The sequence below is a fragment of the Anser cygnoides genome, chromosome 3 (genome assembly GCF_040182565.1).
Source record: "Anser cygnoides isolate HZ-2024a breed goose chromosome 3, Taihu_goose_T2T_genome, whole genome shotgun sequence".
Classification (NCBI taxonomy): domain Eukaryota; kingdom Metazoa; phylum Chordata; class Aves; order Anseriformes; family Anatidae; genus Anser; species Anser cygnoides.
The window spans coordinates 51722806-51742043 of NC_089875.1; the positions used below are offsets into that span (position 1 = coordinate 51722806).

At 43.4% G+C, this 19238-nt stretch overlaps 1 protein-coding gene across 5 annotated transcripts in view; it reads left to right on the top strand.

Annotated features, from left to right (window-relative positions):
• GRM1 (glutamate metabotropic receptor 1) overlaps positions 1 to 6876 on the top strand; it is a 185728-nt gene extending 178852 nt beyond the window's left edge. For 2 of the 5 annotated variants that reach the window (XM_048067863.2, XM_048067865.2), the window contains one exon: positions 4650 to 4787. Coding sequence is in view for 3 of the 5 variants with exons in the window: in XM_048067861.2 (XP_047923818.2) it covers positions 4650 to 5472 (823 nt within the window). In the remaining 2 variants the exon portion in view is untranslated. Of the gene's footprint in view, positions 1 to 4649 lie in introns of all 5 variants that reach the window. The other 3 variants (XM_048067861.2, XM_066994172.1, XM_048067862.2) reach the window with 2 other exon arrangements.
• Positions 6877 to 19238: the final 12362 nt, after the last annotated feature.

A 19238-nucleotide genomic window follows, 5' to 3' on the forward strand; every position in this document is an offset into this window, starting at 1 on the left:
TGATTGATTGCCACTGCTGCTTTAAAAAAGCAATCCTATACATCTGCCCTCTAAAGGTAACCAACCGAAGCTCTGGTATCTCAAAAAGAAACAAGGAATGAAGTCTAGCATTTCCTGAAATGTCCCTTCTTTTTCATCCTCAAGCACTTTGCCTGACTGCATCCCCAGCTGTTTCACTCTGGCAGTGACAAGCACTACATCAGATGAGGAGCCATTTCTCAATATGTGGGTTCCTAAAGCAAACCTCATTGAAGAAATCTGTGAATATCGCTCTATTTAACTCTTCCTTATGGTGTCATTTAAGGATTTTTATGCACAAAAAATCAAGGCAAAAAAGACGAAGGTTCAGGCACACGGGATGGAAAATTCACCAAATTCACCAAATTCTTTATGCTCTGGGTCTCAGGCTGTAACTTCACTGGCAAAAGATAATAGGATCAGAGAGTTGTACAGACTAGATTACCATAGACTCTTGGAAATGGGGCAACCTTGTTCCACCTCAGGAACATTCAGTCTCTAAAATATAAAGAAACCTTTGCCATCCAATGTCTGAAGCAAGACATCTTCAGGACTGTGCTGTATGAGGAGGAACTACCTGTTGCAGGGTTCCCAGGTTTGCTCCAAGGAAGCCAACAAGGTCGGATCCCCAAGGCACCGGCAAGAGCATGACTTTCCTCTTTGACTGTGACAGGACTTGGGTCTGAGGCAGTCCTAGACACAAGCAGGAGCAAGATTTTGGGCAGAAGGAGACCCTTAGCAAAAGACAGTGAACCACCTAAAAAGCTGTAGGCATGTCCTTAGCTGAGGAATGGCTGGGCAGGGATATTTTGGATTGCTGTTTCAGATTTGGGCACATCAGTTCTTTTAAAGACTTTCTGAAAGTCACTATTAAGGTTTGAAATTGTTTTCTGGCTTGTTTAGTGTCTATAATCATCAGCTGAAAATATGTGAAAGTGACTAGCCCAGAGTCGTGCAGAGAAAACATTGTAAAGATTGGTACATGTATTAAAAATAGCACTTTGAATTACTGCGGAAAAATAGCAATAGATTTGCTGATGGAACTCACATACGTAACACAAACTCACACCAGAAATGTACTTGTGCCTATTCCCCTAAAATACAAAAGCTCTAGACAAAGCTGTGAGAAAAGTTCAGAAACTGCAGCTAAATTCCATGTACGTTGTTGCCTATCTAGTAAAACCAAACCCATCTTATGTGTTAAAAGGGTATCCAAGGGCCTGTCTAGACATCTAGGCTAGATACAAAGATATGAAGAAATAGTTATGCTGGATAGACACAACTATAAACCTTAATGTCACTTGAAACTCCAAGGAGTTCACTGCCAAGCACTGTGTGTGAAGTCTAAATCCTGTAGGAAATGTTATAATGGGGAGAGAAAGTTAGGAAAGGCAAATAAATACCTGCATGGACATCTCATATTGACAGAAGCAAGAAGACACCAATTTTCACTGGGCAGAGAGTATCACGTTTTCTATAACCCAGCCATGATCCAGCTTGCTGCTCTCCTTTGTGTGGAAAAGCATCCTTTCCCCCATTATGAAAGTCAGACAATTTTGATTTTTACTTTCTCCTGTTGGTACATCCTTCAAAAAAAGTGTGACAATCACTTAACAAATGGTGACCATGCAGTTAGGACTGTCAGCATTGCTTTGCACATGTGAGTTGATTCCTGTCCAGCCAATACTCACTTCTGGTCAGAGCTTTCCCAGCTCCACCTTTACTTTTTGCCTAAGTGCCAATTAATACCATTCAAGGTGACTAGTCTTTGTTTCAGGATAGCAGGTGTTTTTTTCTTGCACGTTAATTGTTAATTCTGCCTGAATGCGGCAGACTCGGCGTGACTGCTTGCCCACTGCCCAGCAAGGCAGAGCCCAGGTACTGCCATGACAATCCCCTGACTCCATCTCAAACACGAGTCATTGACAGGCTTGTGGTGCATGGACACAGCAAGCAGAGTAAATTGAGGGAAAGAGCCGGAACAAAAGACTGAGAAGAGTCATAACAGAAAAAGGTTTTCCCGGTGGAAATTGCCTGAATGACCCCGTGAAGAGCAACTGCAGCTCTAAAGCTATTTGTCACAATGCTATTGGAGGCCTGGCAGGTGGAGGCAAGGTGCCAGCAGCACCAGCTTTCCTTGTAGAGCAAGTTGGTAACAGACGAAACCTGATTAAGTGGTTTGTTCACGGGTGGGTATTGTAGTCCCAGCACAGTTTAAGTACGGCTGTTGACTTGGGCTCAATTAAGTACGTTATGGAGAGTGCTACAGAAGAAAGAAGTCAGGAGAGTGGAATTTGAGAGTGAGGGGGAGGAAAATGAACTGAATAGGAGGAAGATCTGAAGGCAGAGGTAGTGAGCTCCTTAAAATAACAGTGCTTGCCTTTGCTGTAAAATACAAGATCTTGGGAACAAAGTAAGATAGATACTAAACAGATGGTGTGAGGAGAGATTCAAAAGTGCGATGATGCACCAGAGCTAGATATGAAGAAGTAAATGATGCAGAAGTGGACTTAGCATAAGAGACAGCAGATAATCGTCATGTTTTTCCAGAAATGCCTTTTGCAGTACTTGTATGCAACAGCATCAGCAAAAATACAATGAGAGCGGTTGACTTATTTTCCTCTCTACAAGAACAGACTTGTTTTGAACTCAAAGCAGACAAAATGTTTCTGTGTGAAGAGTTTGCAAATCTCTATATTTTAAAATATTACTTTAAAAATCTTTCACACCCAACAGCTATAGTCATTTGCTTATCTCTATAGCACTTCAAAAAAATGTCATATCAGACCTCATTTTGATCAACACTCTAGTGCTTCTAAACCTTCATTCTTATCTTTTCATTAATGACTATAAAGAGTTTTCATTCTAGCCAGCTGGGAACTTGGCTATTTTGTTTTTCTCCAGGTTAAAGCTCTAAATTCAAACATCTCCAGGTCCTACCAGCTACGTGCTTGGGGGAGTTATGAATTTTTTAGATTGGCCTCTTCTGGTGAGCCAATTCCTACCAAGGTGATGAGTCATAGGTCCAAAATCTGGAGCTGGAGATGAACCTCACTGCTTGGATCCTGAACAAATTCTCTTTTTCTCTAGGAATATTTACTGCTCAGCAGAAAAGTGTCACATTATTATGTACATTTCTTTTCCTTTTTGCCAGTTTTTCATTATCTGTATTGTACCAATTTCTCCCAGTTACGACAAAGTTAGCCAATAATATTTTCACAAAATTCAACCGGTAATTATTTACTCCCTGAGAAAGAGAAGCGCAAGAAAAAGCAAAATACTCAGAACTATATTGCAGGCTGTATGTAAGGGAAGTGATCTCCTCTGGTGTGTGCAGCACCAAGAGGCAGCACTGCTGTGCCAGCCTCCCACCCAGACTGCCTCCCACCTGCACTGCAATCACAGGGCCTGAATTTTAATCCTTTGTTTACTTCTGCCCCCTGAGGGATGAAACCCTGAGATAAGGCTGCTTCATACAAATAATCTCAGGATTTCTCTTTAGTCTTTGGTTTCCACCCAGGTGATGCATATTATAATTTATGAATGTTCTCTACTGCCTGACCTGCAATTAAACAATTGCTTGGTCCTCTGAAGCTCAGCTCCCTGTCCCACCAGCTGCTAATGAGATGTCACTCTGCTTTGAGTGCTGCTCTCTACAAGGCCCAGGGAGCTGTAAAAGCACTGTCACTCCTCAGCTACGGACCTGACCCTCAGGTTCCCCCTCAGCCAAACATTCAAATGCTGGGATCCAGCCCACGTGAGGAGTTGGCAGGTTCCACTCACTGTGATCATGTTGCTGCTTGTTCCTCCTTCTGCCCACACAAACCGACTGTTTTCAGTCCCAGCATTTTATCCTGGTTTGTAAATAATGGTCACTGGGGAAGAACTATGTTCTGTCTGTCCTGACTGCCAGCGAGGGGTCCCTGCAGTGAGAGCACGTCCCTAAGCAGGGGGCACTGTCTGGGGCTTTGTTTGGACATGGGAAGGTGAGAAAGGGCTGACACAAGGACTGGGCAGACAGAGCAGCCTTCTGCCTGAAGGAGGCCCTGGTGGGTGCCTGTCATTTCTGTGATAGCTAACATGTTCCCGAAGTGTGACGGGGAGCAGAGAATAAAAAGAGGGGTTATTAATGCTTCCTCCTGCTATCCAGGGTGCCAAAGGCTAAGGCTGTGGGTTGTTTATCTTTCAACAGTTTGAAAATGTTTCCTATAAGCTGTAAATCAGGCTTAATTAAAGTTCTTCCTGTGATGTTATTCTTCTTTTTCTCTTTCCCCTGCAAGGTGCAGTCAGGAAACCTAGATAAAAAATGAAAAGGCTAAGGATCCTCAAACCACAGCCAGTCTTCCCAGAGCCCTTCCTGTGGGCTGGGCTTTCCAGGGTGGCCATGGGGCACATAAGCAGTGTGGAGTAATTGCCTTTGGATGAAAATTGCTGTAACTGCTGCTGTTAAAAGATGCTGTTGTTTCCTTCTGTAGTATTTCTGGGAGGACATGAAGAACTGGGAGGGGGGACAGGGGCTGGGGAGCATGTTAAAGAGGCAAAATGATTGGGATTTACATCAGCTTGTTTTCTATATTGCCTATGTCTGTGTAATGTAAATGCAAATAAATCCATCTTTATTTTATTCATAGTTCTAATGGAAAGTCTGTGTCATGGTCTGAACCAGGTGGAAGACAAGCTCCCAAGGGCGAGCACATGTGGCACAGACTCTCAGTGCATGTGAAGAGCCAGGAGACAGGGTGCAATCAGACAGCCGTGATCAAACCCCTCACTAAAAGCTACCACGGCCAAACCAAGAGCTTGACTTTTACCGACATCAGCAGCAAGACTCTGTACAATGTGGTGGAGGAAGAAGAGAGAGAGCCCGTCCGCCTCAACCAGCCAGGCAGCCCCTCCATGGTGGTGCACAGGCGGGTGGTGACAACCCCCCCGCTACAGGCCTCGGCGGAGGAGACCCACCTCTTCTTGCCCGACCAGTCCCCCAAGACCCTGCCCCTGCAGCCTCGATCTCTCATGGAGCAGCTGCAAGGGGTGGTCAACAAGTTGGCCACCGGCATCCCCGACTTCAATGCCGTGCTCCCCACGCCCGGCTCGGGGAACGGCGTGCGGCCTCCTCAGCCGCCGCCCCTGCCACCTCTCCAGGCATCTGCCTTCAGCGGGGAGCCCCTGTCTCCCCCGTCTGAGGAAACGGAGAGTGAGAAGCTGAAGCTCATTCAGGGATATGTCTATGAGAAGAACCCGGAGGATGAGGAGGAGGAGGAGCCGGCCACCAGCAAGCTCACCCTGGAAGACTCACCGGCGCTGACGCCCCCGTCCCCTTTCCGGGATTCGGTGGCTTCGGGCAGCTCCGTGCCCAGCTCCCCTGTGTCGGAGTCGGTGCTCTGCACCCCCCCAGACATGACCTATGCCTCTGTCATCCTGAGGGATTATAAGCAAAGCTCGTCCACCCTGTAGAGTGCGGACGCTGCAAGAGACGTGATGGGAAGGATGTTGGCAGCTGCCCGCTGTTAGGTCCTGGGGAGATGTATCCCCCAGAGGCAGCGGAGGGAGAGGAGAGCAAAGTCACATATGACAGGGCAAAAACTTTATCCTGCACTTAAAGAATAAATAAAAAAAAAAATCCATTCTGAGGGCTCAAAATTCTCTAGCTGTTAAAAATATTGTACTTTGAGAAAATGACAGGAAAAAACAAAGCACAAACCCAAAAGACAACTTCTATAGCAAAAAATGAATAAACAGACTGGAAAAAAAAATCACACTTAGTCACACCCTTTCTTGGCAATGCTTGAAAAGGACTCTGGGAAGTGTGACCTGGGAGAAGTCCCTAGCGCATCTCATGACTGCAGCCTTCCTGCAATGGCACTAGTTGGGCTGGGAGCTGGAAGGGCGGAGCACGGTGAGGAGGAACAAAGCTACTTGTATACAACACATATATGCATAAATCATCTTTTTCTGGTTTCTGCTGGTGGTATACATGCATAACGTGTTAGAGAGAGGGGAGCTGAGATAATGTGAAAGCACATGGCTCTTAAAGACGTTTGTTGGAACAATTTATTCTTCATACTAGGCTGCTTTTTGGGGGATTTGGGCTTTTTTTTTTTTTTTAAGGCTGATTGTGAACAGAGGGAGGAATATCACCAAGACTTGAGAGGTTTCTGATGAAAGCCCTTGCTGTAGTACTTGTAATATGATAAGGACTTAGAAAAACTGCCCTTTTGTATACAATCGCAAACCATGTTGGCTAAACTGTTACACAACATTTACTGTAGCAGAACAATATTTATTGACTAACTTTTCATAATACAACATATTTGCCATGTGAGTACATCATTCCTTTGTGTTACTTTGGAATCAAATGCATTGGAAAATAGCTGTATACTTAGAGCAAAAACTATTATTCTGAAAGAAAGGCCGTTCTTCATTGCAGGCTATAGAGTCAGTCTTGAAGCAAGAGTGAGTGTATGTTTGTGTCTCTGTATGCGTGTGTACAGTATGTGTGAAACGTAATGTCCACTAACTACCACTGGAAGATTGTCTTATAAATATACTATGAATATTTTTATGTTTCAATCATGTTTTATATCTCATTGTTACAAATATTCAATAGATCTTTGGAGGTTTGTAAGCCGTGCTAACACATTTTTTTCATATACAAGCTGAGACAGTTGTTACCCTTATAATAGGGTGCTTTATTTTGCAGATATTTTATGAAGTAGACCTACAGTATTAATAACCACTGCATTGAGAACTTGTTACTTTATGTGTTTGTAGCAAGTGTGGTTAACAAAGGAAAAAAAGAAAAAGCAAAAAGTCTGTTTTAGGAATCTTGCACTTAACAGTGTAAGTCTATAAAGGTGAGAAAGGAAAAGTACTTAAAATACTTTGTTGCTTCAGATAATTAAAAATAAAATCATGTCTGGACAGGAACTTTCATCAGTGCTTAATGTGTGCATAAATTCCCATGGTTTGTTCTAAATCATTCTTTTAATCTGTTATGTTCAGTTTTGTGCTCTTTCTATACATTTTCATTTCTATTTAATATACAATCTTGTATCTTAAAGGTGACTTTGAGGTAGCTGTACTCTGCCATTCATTCCTCCTTCTCTATCCTTCATATATTTTCCTAGAGATGGACCTAATCCAAAGCTCCCTAATGGCTGGCATGTTCAAAGTCTGGATCTAACTGCTGCGGCTTGAATTTAATCATAATTATTATTACCCAATTTATAAATGTACATATTAAATATATCCAGGACAGTATTTTAGCTGCTATGAACTTTGTGATCTTGAATTTACCTGAGTATATTCCATAATTCTATAATTTACTTCCGAAGATATTTTTAAGGAATATTTTTGAACATGTTTACTGTGAGTATTCTATCATTTTTTCCCCTAAATTCATCATATTTCTACTCTTTTTCTTTCTTTTCACTTGAATTTTAAGAAGTCCTGCTGCCAGTCATCAATTCTTCTCTTAAAATCCAAATCTCTTTACTTTGACCTAATATAATAGTGGTATTGGGAGATATGGCTGATTCTCAAAATGGGATGGATTCTTTTTTTCCTCATCCTCTTTTCACAATGTTTGCTCCTTTCAATATGACTAGTGGCCATTTTCTGTCATCATCCCTATGTGGAAAGCATGAATTGACTTTGCCCAAAGGCACAGTTATGTCTTTGTCAGTAGATTGATGTCTCTACTTTATTACGAACTAAAGACACCTGAGGGTCAGTTGGTTGATTTTTGTCTGCTTGGAGCTTTTAGGGGGAAATTTTTTTTGTTGTTTCTTATTTATTTTATTCATTTTTATTTAATGCACATTACTCATGAAAACAATGAGAAAAATACTGTATTTTCTTTGCTGATCACTGCAGTGGCAATGAATTCTATCTCCTTATAATCTTAGCATAAGATTTCTTGTGCTTTTTCCAAGAACATATGTTGTCAGTAGCACAGGGATAGTAATAGGAAGCCAGTCTTTGAAGAAATGATATATAGGAGAAAAAGAAACATAAAAGGCTCATATAGGTGAGGAGATGGCAACATGGCAAAGTATTATGGTTTTCATATCTGTCTACTTTGAACATATTAAGCACTGATTTTATTACTGCAATGTAACTATATCATGAGTAGGAGTTTTCTTGAAATTCAGTATATTAGCTTTTAGTTTGTAACTGTTGAAACTGGAAACATACACATACGTAAATATATCTACAGAGCAAGAACTCACCTTGTGTATGTAGTTGTATGAGCTATGAAGCTTTCTGTAAAAGTTCTTTCTTTTGGTCTGTCAAATGCTTGATGAAAACTGCCTTTTTGTCAAAATGATCTTGAAAATGCTGTAAAATAAATATTTTCTATTTATTATTTAAAAATAGAATGCCAAGATTGTTAATTTTTGCTTCCAAAGTAGAAAATAGAAATGTCTAGTAATACATTGTTCCAGGGCTTTTCAGCATCCTGTGAGAGGGACAGTGGGATGCTCAAACGGAGGTAGGTATTGATTATGTCATGTAGGTGAGACAATGCAGGGTTGGGGGATTTTTGTTTAGAAAACAGCAACAACAACAACAACAAAACCAGGTGTTTGGCTTCCTCATGAAAAGCAGGAGCAACAGAGGTGCACATTTTGGCTGACAAGTTGTGGAAGACAATTCAATAGGAAATGACAGGAAATTTTGCTTCCCAAGGATGTAGGGAAAGATCAGCCCTTTGCTGGAAGTCCTCTATGTATGTTTGACTCTGTGTGATGTCAGCTCCCATTAGAGAAGCTCGAATGTGCTTTTTTGACAGCTATAAGTGATAGGCATTGACCCATCTCAGACATCTTGTGTCTCCTTTACTGACACTGTTTAGAGCAAAGTACTGGGACTCTTGACTCCTTCCTGCTCTGCAACACACACATTTGGTGACCCCTGAACTGTAATATGCCTCATCTAGGGGATCGGTAAAATGGGAGTATAAAAGCTTTTTTCTGGAGCACAGCTGAGATTTTTCAGACCCAAGTGACTCTAAACATAGAAAATCTAGCTCTTTTTCTCTTTAGGCTTGCGACTAGGCATGTTTCTAGTGGCTCCCTGTTTTGGACCTGGCCTTGCAGAAGCCCACGTCTGAGGAGTCATTCCACCTACAACTTCTGCACTGCTGGAGTACAGAGAATGACATTAGACTCAGTGGTAAGTGACAACAAGTTTGGTCTCTTCACTTACAGAGGTTTTGATTTTTTTGTTTTGTTTTGTTTTCTTTCTCCCATTTTATTTATTTAAGTGTAGGCAATCTATTTCTTAGTAAGGTTCTGCTGATCAAGTGGATTTTTTATAATTAAAAAAACATCCTCAGGCTATCACAGCAGAGCCACTCCCCTCCAGAGCACCCAGTCCAAGCCTGCTGCCAGCACCACCCTTGCAACCAGTTGCAGTTTGGGGGAGCAAGCCCACAGCAGTTGATCCTGTCCATGCTGCATGTATAAGTACTTACCTGCAGCATTCAGGGAGGCTGCTCCTGTGTAGCTGTGTAATCACAGGGGCTGTAGGTGACCTCCCCCAGGGTGGGATCCCAACACACTCCTTGCATGCTATTCCTGCTCGCAGGTAAGCGTGGGCTGTGGGCAGAGGCTTGTGCTGGGCTGAAGCTCCTGGGCAGGAGCAGAGAGTGGCCACCCACAGAGTGCAGCACAGGCTGCAGCACCCTCAGGGTGAAGCCCCCTGCGGACTGCAATTGACTGTGGTGAAGCAGCAAACAGTCCCACAGCCTTTGCTCCATCTAGCAACAAAGTATGCTTCCTGCAATGCATCTCTGGAAAATGTGTGAAAAGTAGCCTAATAGTGAAGGTGCGCATCTTTGGTTTTGCTGGTTTATGCCTAATCTTGCTTTTGTCTAACCTTGTCTATGCTAAAACACTTAAAACCTAATTCAATACTGATTACCATATGTTACACACATGTCTGGTATCTTAATCAGCTCTCCAGTTCCTTGTACTTTCTAAGGTCCTAATACATTTACTATACAACAGAGTATTATCTGTAAGAAAAACTACTGTAGAAATGCCAATGAAAATGAACAGTGCTATATACCTGCACTTCTATATTAGAATATAACATTTTCAAATATAAGTTGCTTTATTAGGGGCAGGAATTTTTGTTGCGGTTTCTTTCTTTTTTTTTTTTCTTTTTTTCTGTTTTTTCTTTAAATATATATGCATTTTTAAGAAGGGCCTGAAATCATGGACCTAATCCTTTTTCACTCACCTAGAGGAATGTTAAGTTGTGCTAATTCTGTCACTAGACCAACATGCAGAATAAATCCAGTGTGATGAATGCGGGAATAAGCATGATGGCAGCACCTGAGAATTATTGAAGAAATATAACAATTGTTATCTGGTCTCTAACTAGCTACACATACGCTGTGCAAATGAGTTCATTTTCAAATTGCAGTATTCTCATAGGAGGTTAGTACTAATTGTTTTATGCATGGCTTTCCAAACAGCCTGACTAGTGTAATGAGCCCAGCAAGTCTTACTTTTTTCAACAGTTTTTGTATTGTGCTTTGAGCCTCCAGCATGGATGAGGATCATTTCAGTTGAAGTCATTTTAGACCACATAAATATTTCAGTTCATATTCTCTCTTTCTCTCTCCCTCTACTTTTTTTTTTTTTTTTTAATTTCTCCACATAAACATACAACAATATGAACATTACCAGAAAGAGCAGATTGGGCAAAATCTATGTAAACAGACTCCAGTAGATATGAGCAAACAACAGTTGGTGGAAGTGCTAAAGGAAAATATGTAGAAGGCCAGATGCTCCAGCCTGCTAAAGCTGCTTTATTAGGCTCTAGATTTCCAGAACAGTTCTAAATGTGCTTTAGTCTGACAAAGAAAAGGACTACTCTGGTGCTACAGAGTCTTTCCAAAGTCCTTTGACCCCAGCCCCAACAGCAGGTAATGTGACAAGTAGAAAGGCAACAGAGTTGCATGCCTTCAACCGCATTTCTCTTAATCTAAACTAAGAAAAGGCATAATGAAATCCAAAACTGGGGAGGCACAAGTCTGAAAGCTTTCAATTAGAAATAAGCAAATCTGAATTGTCAGGATAATTGGGCACTGTAGCAGATGGCTAGGAGATTTTAGCAAATTTCCTTGAAAATTTCAAACCAGGGAAGAATTCACAGGGTAGACTTGCTAGGCTTCTGCTATGCAGGGGGGTCAGATGAAATGGTCACAATATTCACAAGCTGCCAAAAAAGCTCATCTACAAAAGCTTTGCACTGAGCAAATGGATCACTGGTCCAGGACCATGGAGCAGCAAAGCAGCTTAGCATGTTTCTGCTTTAGCCTCAGCCTCCTGCCAAGCAGCGTGTTGGAGTCTCCACCAGCTTGGCCCACGCCACTCCAGCTCCGCTTGGTAAGCTGGGTCACTGGGCCCAGGATAACTGTGTTGCCTCCACTTTGCACAAAGAGGCCACCAGCAGCAAATGGCAATGGGAATTGGGCCCCTGGAGTTGTGTTTGTCACAGGGAGGAAGAGAGAAGCAGGTTGCTAATAGCTGTCCTGCCCAAGGTCTGGGCGGCTGTGGAAAATGTTTCTTACATGGGAGTGGGAGAAGCGTGGTTTTGCAGATTGTATTGTTGTGGTGGTTTTCTTTCCAAATAAATGAGTCACTAGACACTTGGCAAGTACCTGTCTGTAAATCACTTGGAAGGAGAAGCAGACTCTGTAGTGAATATCAAGGCCTATTTTTATCTGCATAAGATTTTCAAAAGGGATATTAGCAAAAATGGAGACGGGGTGTCATGCAGCTAGGCGCGTGGTACTGCCACAGGCCCCGTGGCTGGCCCCAAGCCCACGTTTTGGCAAATGTTATGAGATTCCAAACAGGGATGGTGGATGAGAGCAGGAGTGACTGGTTGCCATTTTCAGTGCTACAACTCGAAAAATGCTGTGGTTTAACATGGCAGGCAGCGCAGCACCACACAGCCATTTGCTCAGTGCCCCCAGAGAGATGGGAAAGAGAATCAAAAAATGGTGAAAACTCATGGGTTGAGATAAAAATACTTTAACAGAACAGAAAAGGATGGGTAAATAATAGCAATAAATAATAATGACAATGATAAAAGAATATACAAAGCAAGTGATGCACAATGCAATCGCTCACCACCCTCCAACTGAAACCCAGCATGTCCCTGAGAAATGCCTTCCTCTCCCAGGCAACCCCCCCAGTTTTATCGCTCAGCATGATGCCCCATGGCATGGGACATCCCTCTGGACAGCCTGGTTCTGTCCCCTCCCAGCTCCTGGTGCACCCCCAGCCTCCTCGTGGGCAGGGCAGCACAAGGAGCTGAAAAGTCCTCGGCTCTGTGTGAGCACGGTTCTGCAGCAACTAAAACATCAGAGTGTTGTCAGCAATATTTTTATTCTAAATCCAACACACAGAACATACCAGCCCTTATGAAGAAAATTAACTGTATCCCAGCCAAAACCAGAACAATATCCACCCCTTATTCCATACCATCTACATCATGCTCAGGACCGTTTTTTATTTGACTTTCCAATACATCCCAATTAATCGCCACCATCTTTTCTGGCTTTTGATATATGCACACACATATCATCCCCCTAGTCTATGGGCCACCCCCCTAAAATGTCTGTTGAGTTCATTTAGTCCATGACTTTGGGCTCCATTTGTCATAACAGTCCTTCAGGGCAGGAGAGGTGGTGTGTGGTGTTGGGTTGTTGAATGGTGAAGCCGGTTCTGGTTCCATCATGGCTGCACTTTTCCAGTTCTGTCAAAATTCATTTTTCATTAATCTGGGTGATCCTTACTGCAATACTGTTGATATGGCATATAGCAACCATAGTAGTGATGACATACAGTATTATGTAGCACTTAACATCATACAATTCAAATCATGGGCTATTTTCACCCAACGTCAAACCCCCTTGAAGTACACATTGGACTTCTCTATCCGTTAGTGTTACCCACCAAGTGCACCGAGGTCTTTGAACAAAAGCAATCCCCTGGATGGGTTTATCTTTGCACAAGGCATGAATAAACCAATCTGTCTTCCTCAGCATGTTATTTATGTGCACTATAGGGACTTTATCCCCTTCTACAGTGCATAAGAGTTTTGATTGGGCAAGGCCAGCTCAATTGGCAGATCCCCTAGTGTTAACTAGTTAACCAGGTGTCTTTTGCTAAAATGTGCATCCCAATGTTTGAATGTCCCTGCACCCATTGCTCTCAGTGTAGTTTAGTTGCTGTAACAGTCCACTGTATCATCTGATTTTTACAGAGGCTGGTGCATGATAAGGAATGTGATATACCCACTCAGTGCCGTGCTGTTTGGCCCAGGTGTCTATGAGGTTTTTTTTCGGAAATGAATCCCGTTTGACTCAATTCTTTCCAGGGTGCCATGTCGCCATAGGACTTGCTTTAGGACATGTTTCAATATCATGAATAACCTGTACAATAGTGTCCATGGTTAGGTCCACCCCTCAATCACGACCCCATCTATATGTTGTTTCTCTGCCTTGATGGCCTGAGGTGTCATGGGCCCATTGAGCTATAAATAATTCACCCTTATGTTGCCAGTCCAGGTCCACCTGACCCACTTCAGTCTTAGCAGCATGAGCCACTTGCTGGTTGTTTTGCTGTTCTTCAGTGTCCCAGACTCTTGTGTAGGACTCCATACAGCACCCTTCTACCTCCGATGCTTTCCCACAGTATGATTGGACTGGTTGCCATTGCCAGTGCTACAGGTAAATCCTATCCAACTCAATAAGTAAGCAAGGTATTCTTTGTCTTTGCTAATTCAGCTTCCAGTTTCTAGTAAACCACTCAGAAAAGGACTGCTCCAACCTGAGAAAGCAGGTCACTGGTACCGAGAAAGAGCATCTGTTATCTACTGAATTGCAAGGGTGGGCGTAAGCAGTGTATCTCTACAGAAGTAAAATATCATTGTGAGTTGTGGGTTTCCATAACCAGAAGGCCTCTAGGTAGGTGGAGAAGCAGCTGGCACAGATACCAGTGCAGACAGATAAGAGTTTAGGAGTGGTATGCATCTATGACATTCAATCCACCTACTTATTTATTGCACACCATACAACGTGTAGGTGGCATGAGATCCATCCCCCACCCACGCCACGGTATGGTGCGTGGGACTCCTAGTGTCCTGTGCTGCTCTGCATCTGTGTCGGGGTAGGGCCCCAGGGGACCTCCTCCCCGGAGAGGTGGTCTGCCCAGGGGATCGGCTGGTGTGGAGGAGGCTCTGGTCCACTCCTTTGATGCACTGTTTTCAGTACGCATCTTTGCAATGCACCAAGAGCGTATTCTCCTTGCAGGCACCATGTATGATGTGGGATTCAGTGCTACGGAGGGCCTCGAAAGAAGACAATATCTGAGTAAGAGCTGTTTCTCCAGCTCCCTTCGACAGACACCATGAAGACTGAGGTGAGACCTGTCTCCCCCAATGCAGCTGAGCAGACCTGTCAGCCCCTCTCTCCTCATTCAGGGGGTGATGGACCATCACTTTCATGAATGCCCAGCAGCACAGGCTGCCAAATAAATGCCTGTGGTGTGCGCACAGATCCTGCACCTGCGCTCAATGGGAATGTCCCGCCTGCTGTCCTCTGAGCTGCCAGCACTTGGAGGTCTGAGTGGCCCAGAGAGCTGCCTGTAACCTTCACCCTACTTAACAGCAAAGGGGAAGAGAGGGAACCAGAGTGTATGCCTAAAGGCTTCAGTTAGATCCTACCTTCTGACAAAGTCCACTGTGCTGATGTGACTCGTGTTCGGACAGATCTGAAGAGGTGGCCGTTCTTCCTGCCCTTGCTAGCTAACACTCAGATGGACAGACTACAAAATTTCCAAAGCAAAATGCATAAAAACCACCTCTGGGGGTGGCAGCTGTCATGGGAACTGAATCTGAACAATGTTTTCAACATGTTATAGTATAGGAGGTTTTTAATGCGCCTTATGGACTTAAAAAGGCATGACCAATAGAGTATTTTTGTTTGGGGAAGGAGGCAAGAACTGATGTGTTTTTTTGGGATGTATTGAACACCTAAGCAAAGCCCATTCAACTGTAATTTCAAATGTACACCCAAATGTACTCCAGCAAGTATTTCTTCTTTCTGCTTAAAAATACTGCCTGGAATATCCAGCAACACTAGTAACTGCCATGGGATTCCCATGTGCATCTGTGCAATGTTCATTTAGAAGCTGAAGTCTTTAAGAGTGTGATTCTCAAAATGTATGAATCACCCTATGCCCTGATTGACATCATTTTCCTTGAGTACTTAACTTCTGAGTTTCCTAACAGTCCATTTCTCACTCCAAGCTCCATTTTACAGTCATGAGGATCTTTGGATCTCTCTCTTTTTGCTGCTGGCGCTTGTTAGTCATATCATTTTGTGCCATGCTATCACCAACCTCAGTTGTGGGGTGGCCGTGTGTGTTAGGCTGCAGTCCCCCAAAGATGCTTAGAGCTTCTCCTTCTGAGCTGTATTTCCTTTTAGAGAGTTGGCTATGCTGCATGCCCTGCCTTCCATCCTGCTTTTTGCCCTTGGGTAATACAGTTGTTCACTTTCGAAAATGCAGAATGAGAAAGTTTTGCCCTTCCATTGTCCCTGACAGCAGGATTTTCACAGAACCATTAGTATGGTGCTAATATATGGCAGCAGCCACGCTGCTGGGGACAAATTTGGTGCATCACTGCCTGGCCACAGGCTCTGTCCCCATTAGAGCCGTTGACTCATTTAATGACTTCAGGACATCCATCCATCCACACAGAGGTATTTCAAAGCTGAATAAGGGAGCTGGATGGCAGTTTACAAATAATATAAGTAAAAGCTGGGTATGGAAATACTTTAGACACCTTTGAGAACTCATCCACTGTCTTTCCCTCCATTTCATGTCCAGATGCAAGAGAGGGGTGTATAAAGACATTAGGGATTCCATAGCCCTTTTATTCTCTTTCACAGCTCCATCTGAATGCTATTTCACTTTTTCTCATTCTTAGTTACCTTTTCCAGCCTTTTTCAACAGCATATATAGCATGGCTGCAGAATTGGTACCACCTAGTTCAATAGTTTTAGCTGGACATTGGACCCCTCACTTTCATTCATATTTCCAGTTACCTCATGACCAGCAAGATGCTGGAGGTCTGTGAAAACTTGTGGAATAAAAAGGCCACACAAAGCAAACCAGAACAGATGCATCGCCTGGGGCTGGCTCAGGTGCTACAGCTATATAAATAATCAAATAAAGCCACAATCCACAGCACAGTTAACTCCCAGGAGGACAGAAATGGCAGTAGGTCTAAGAAGTAGTAATTTTCCCTGTGAGATCTAGGCTTTGAGTCCCAGTTCCAGCCCAGGCAGCATAACTCTGCATTGTCAGCTGCAATAGCACCACTTGCAAAGCAGTCAGAGCCTTTTTGTTCTCCTTGCTGTGTTTTGAGATAGGTGTCATCTCCTGCAAGACAAGGCACGCTCTGTCCACAAGAGACTGGGCACTGCACAGCCTGGGAGCAGGGCCCAAAGAGAGAACAAGCTGCCTTGCACAGCACACTGCGCTGAGAAATTTGTGTTGTGCACGTTTTCCTCCTGCATCTGGAGCCCTCTGAGCTCTGCTGGCAGCTGGGAACCTCAGCACCTCTGCTCACAACAGCATGAAAAACAGGCAGCTGGCAGAAAACACTGCAGCCAGCAATATTTACCTTTTAACCTCAATTCCCTAGTACAATTGCTTGGACTTTCCCTTACCTCTGTGTCATCATCTCTGTCACAAATAACTTCACCTGTGACACAAAGAAGCTAGCCTGAATGAGAAAACAGGGGACAGAGAAGATACTCTGTGCAGAGACTTCTTCTCAGTACTTAAGGACAGGTGGCACAGGAACGCTGTCTTACAGAAGTGCAACTCATCCCTCAGGAGGGTTCCCCATGCCCACAGGAGCCCAATCAGCTTCTGAGCTCCCTGTGGCTTCTCCCCTGCCGTGGGTGAAGATGCCTGGTTATTTTGTTTGCTGCAGGGGTCTCCGCTGATGCATTATTTGGCCAAAATGCAACTAACCGAAATCAGAACTGCTGCTTGCCCTTGAGGTCACAGGAGCCAGTGGGAGGTCTGCTGTCACTGTCCCAGCTGAGAAGAGAGCAACGGTGCTGGCCCCATGTGGGTGTTGTAGTGACAGCATACAGAGGTGGAAACAAAGGGAGAGAGGCTGTACCTGCTGCATGAATGGCTGCTTCGAGTTGTTTCACTTTGATATGTGTTAAAGCAGGGCTACGTCATGAAAATCCAGAGTTTGGACTAGGCCGCATGGGTGCACTCTGTCCATCAGACATTTCTGTCTTGTCCCTGATGGGCCAAGCTCAGATGACCCTGTCAGTGGTGATTTTCTTTGAGTTAGTACCCACTGTTGTGGTGGAACACATTGCAAATAACAAAACACAAAAGGAGAAGAAGCCCCATTGGTGCAACCAGTGCATCTCTTGCCTAGAAGAGCTAATTCTTGAAGGGGACCATATCAGATATCAAACTTATTAGCTGAAGAGTTACAATTTTTTTTTTTTTTAAGATTCTCCTCCTAGTGCTTTAGGCTCAGTCCAGCAACAAACAAGCAAGCAAACAAACAAACAAACAAAAAAACACACCTAAGAGCAATGCTTAGCAGGGTATCGAGGAACAAGGAATCTCATATTTGTGTTGCAATAACACTGTGCTGAGGATTTCTCCATCTTTGGCACTTTTGAGGAAATCTGAACTTTTTTCTTATTTTTTGAGTGGTACTCAAACCCCCAGGTTTCACAAGGGTGATTAATGTGAAGTGGCCAGGACAGTGGCATCAGGATCCTGTTTCTAATATGACAGTTATAGTATGATAGTGGCAAAAAGTCTTTTTCTTCTTTAACATAGATATGAAAGCATCACTGCATCTGTAGAATACTTCAAAGGAAACTTGTATCACTCCCTGTCTGGAAAGGCTCTCTCAAGCACTGAGATGTTTATTTTATTATTAGTTTACATGTTGCAAAAAATAAGCCTCCTGAAGATCATCAGGTATGCACAGAAATTGTTTCACAGCTCTTACATCAGGTGTTGGGCACCTGTTCTGTACTGCTTGACTTAAAGGAGAAAATGGAGATGATTCTCCAGTTGTATTTTTCCTGAGGCCCTTGGTAATATTTCTCTCTCTGCTAAAATGACTGTATTTAAAGATGCAAGTCTGCAGTCTTTCTGTGTTGCCTGGCTGAGGTTGAACACCTGACACAGTGAGTCAATGCCTGGTGTGAATCACCCAGTCAGGCCAGTTTTGCTAACTTTCCCCACAGGTAGCTTCCTTCCTGGCAACTCATAACTGTCATGAGTGGCTGATATGCATTGAAACAGGTTCAGACAAGGAACAATAGTCCTTAACAGAAGAGTAGGTTTGATTTATTTCCTTTATTTCAAGAGGACAGCTGTGTGCAAGCCCATGGAAAAATTACACATCCTGCTGCATCTTTTCCTAGAAGTATGCTCAATGTTTGTCAGCAAAAGACCGCCTCCAAGACATGTTTGCCCTACAGAAAGAAATAGGGTAAAGCTGACTCCCTGGGGGGGAAGAGAGGTTTAGCACTCAAGTCAGAAAGCCTGACATTTATAAGACAATATTCAGTTGCTGATGGTTGTACAGGTCAGTCTTCGTCATTGACATTCCCATCAAGCCATGCAGAAAAAGTAGTTACTGGTCTTAATTAATCACTAAGACACATGAGCCCACCTTTTGGTTGTCAGTAAGCAGCACTTTTATTGGAAACTGTAAGAGGGAGCAAAAATATTTACCCAATATTTACTATCATGCCCAGTGAAACACTGAAGTTACTCAAGATAGATTTAAGCCTCATGAGTATCTACATTTTCTCTCACAAATGCATCAAAGAGTTTTTCAACTGACCGCTTGATATCTTCCAAAATGCTGTGTTCACATGTAAGCAGCTTAGTCAGAGGTCCTTTCTGCCTCTGAGATCTATGTCATTATTCAGCCTTGAAGAACATCTTGGACTTGTGCTCCTCAAAGACTGGCTTCTGGAAGTCCACAAGCACTCCTCTCCTAGAGATTTAAAATAGTCATGGATTCAGTCTGTCTGCATTGTAGCATGCTTGTGTGGGATGTAGCACTGTCCTCCCCATTTGGCAGGTGAGGAGGCTGATGCATCACATACTAACACCAACATTTGC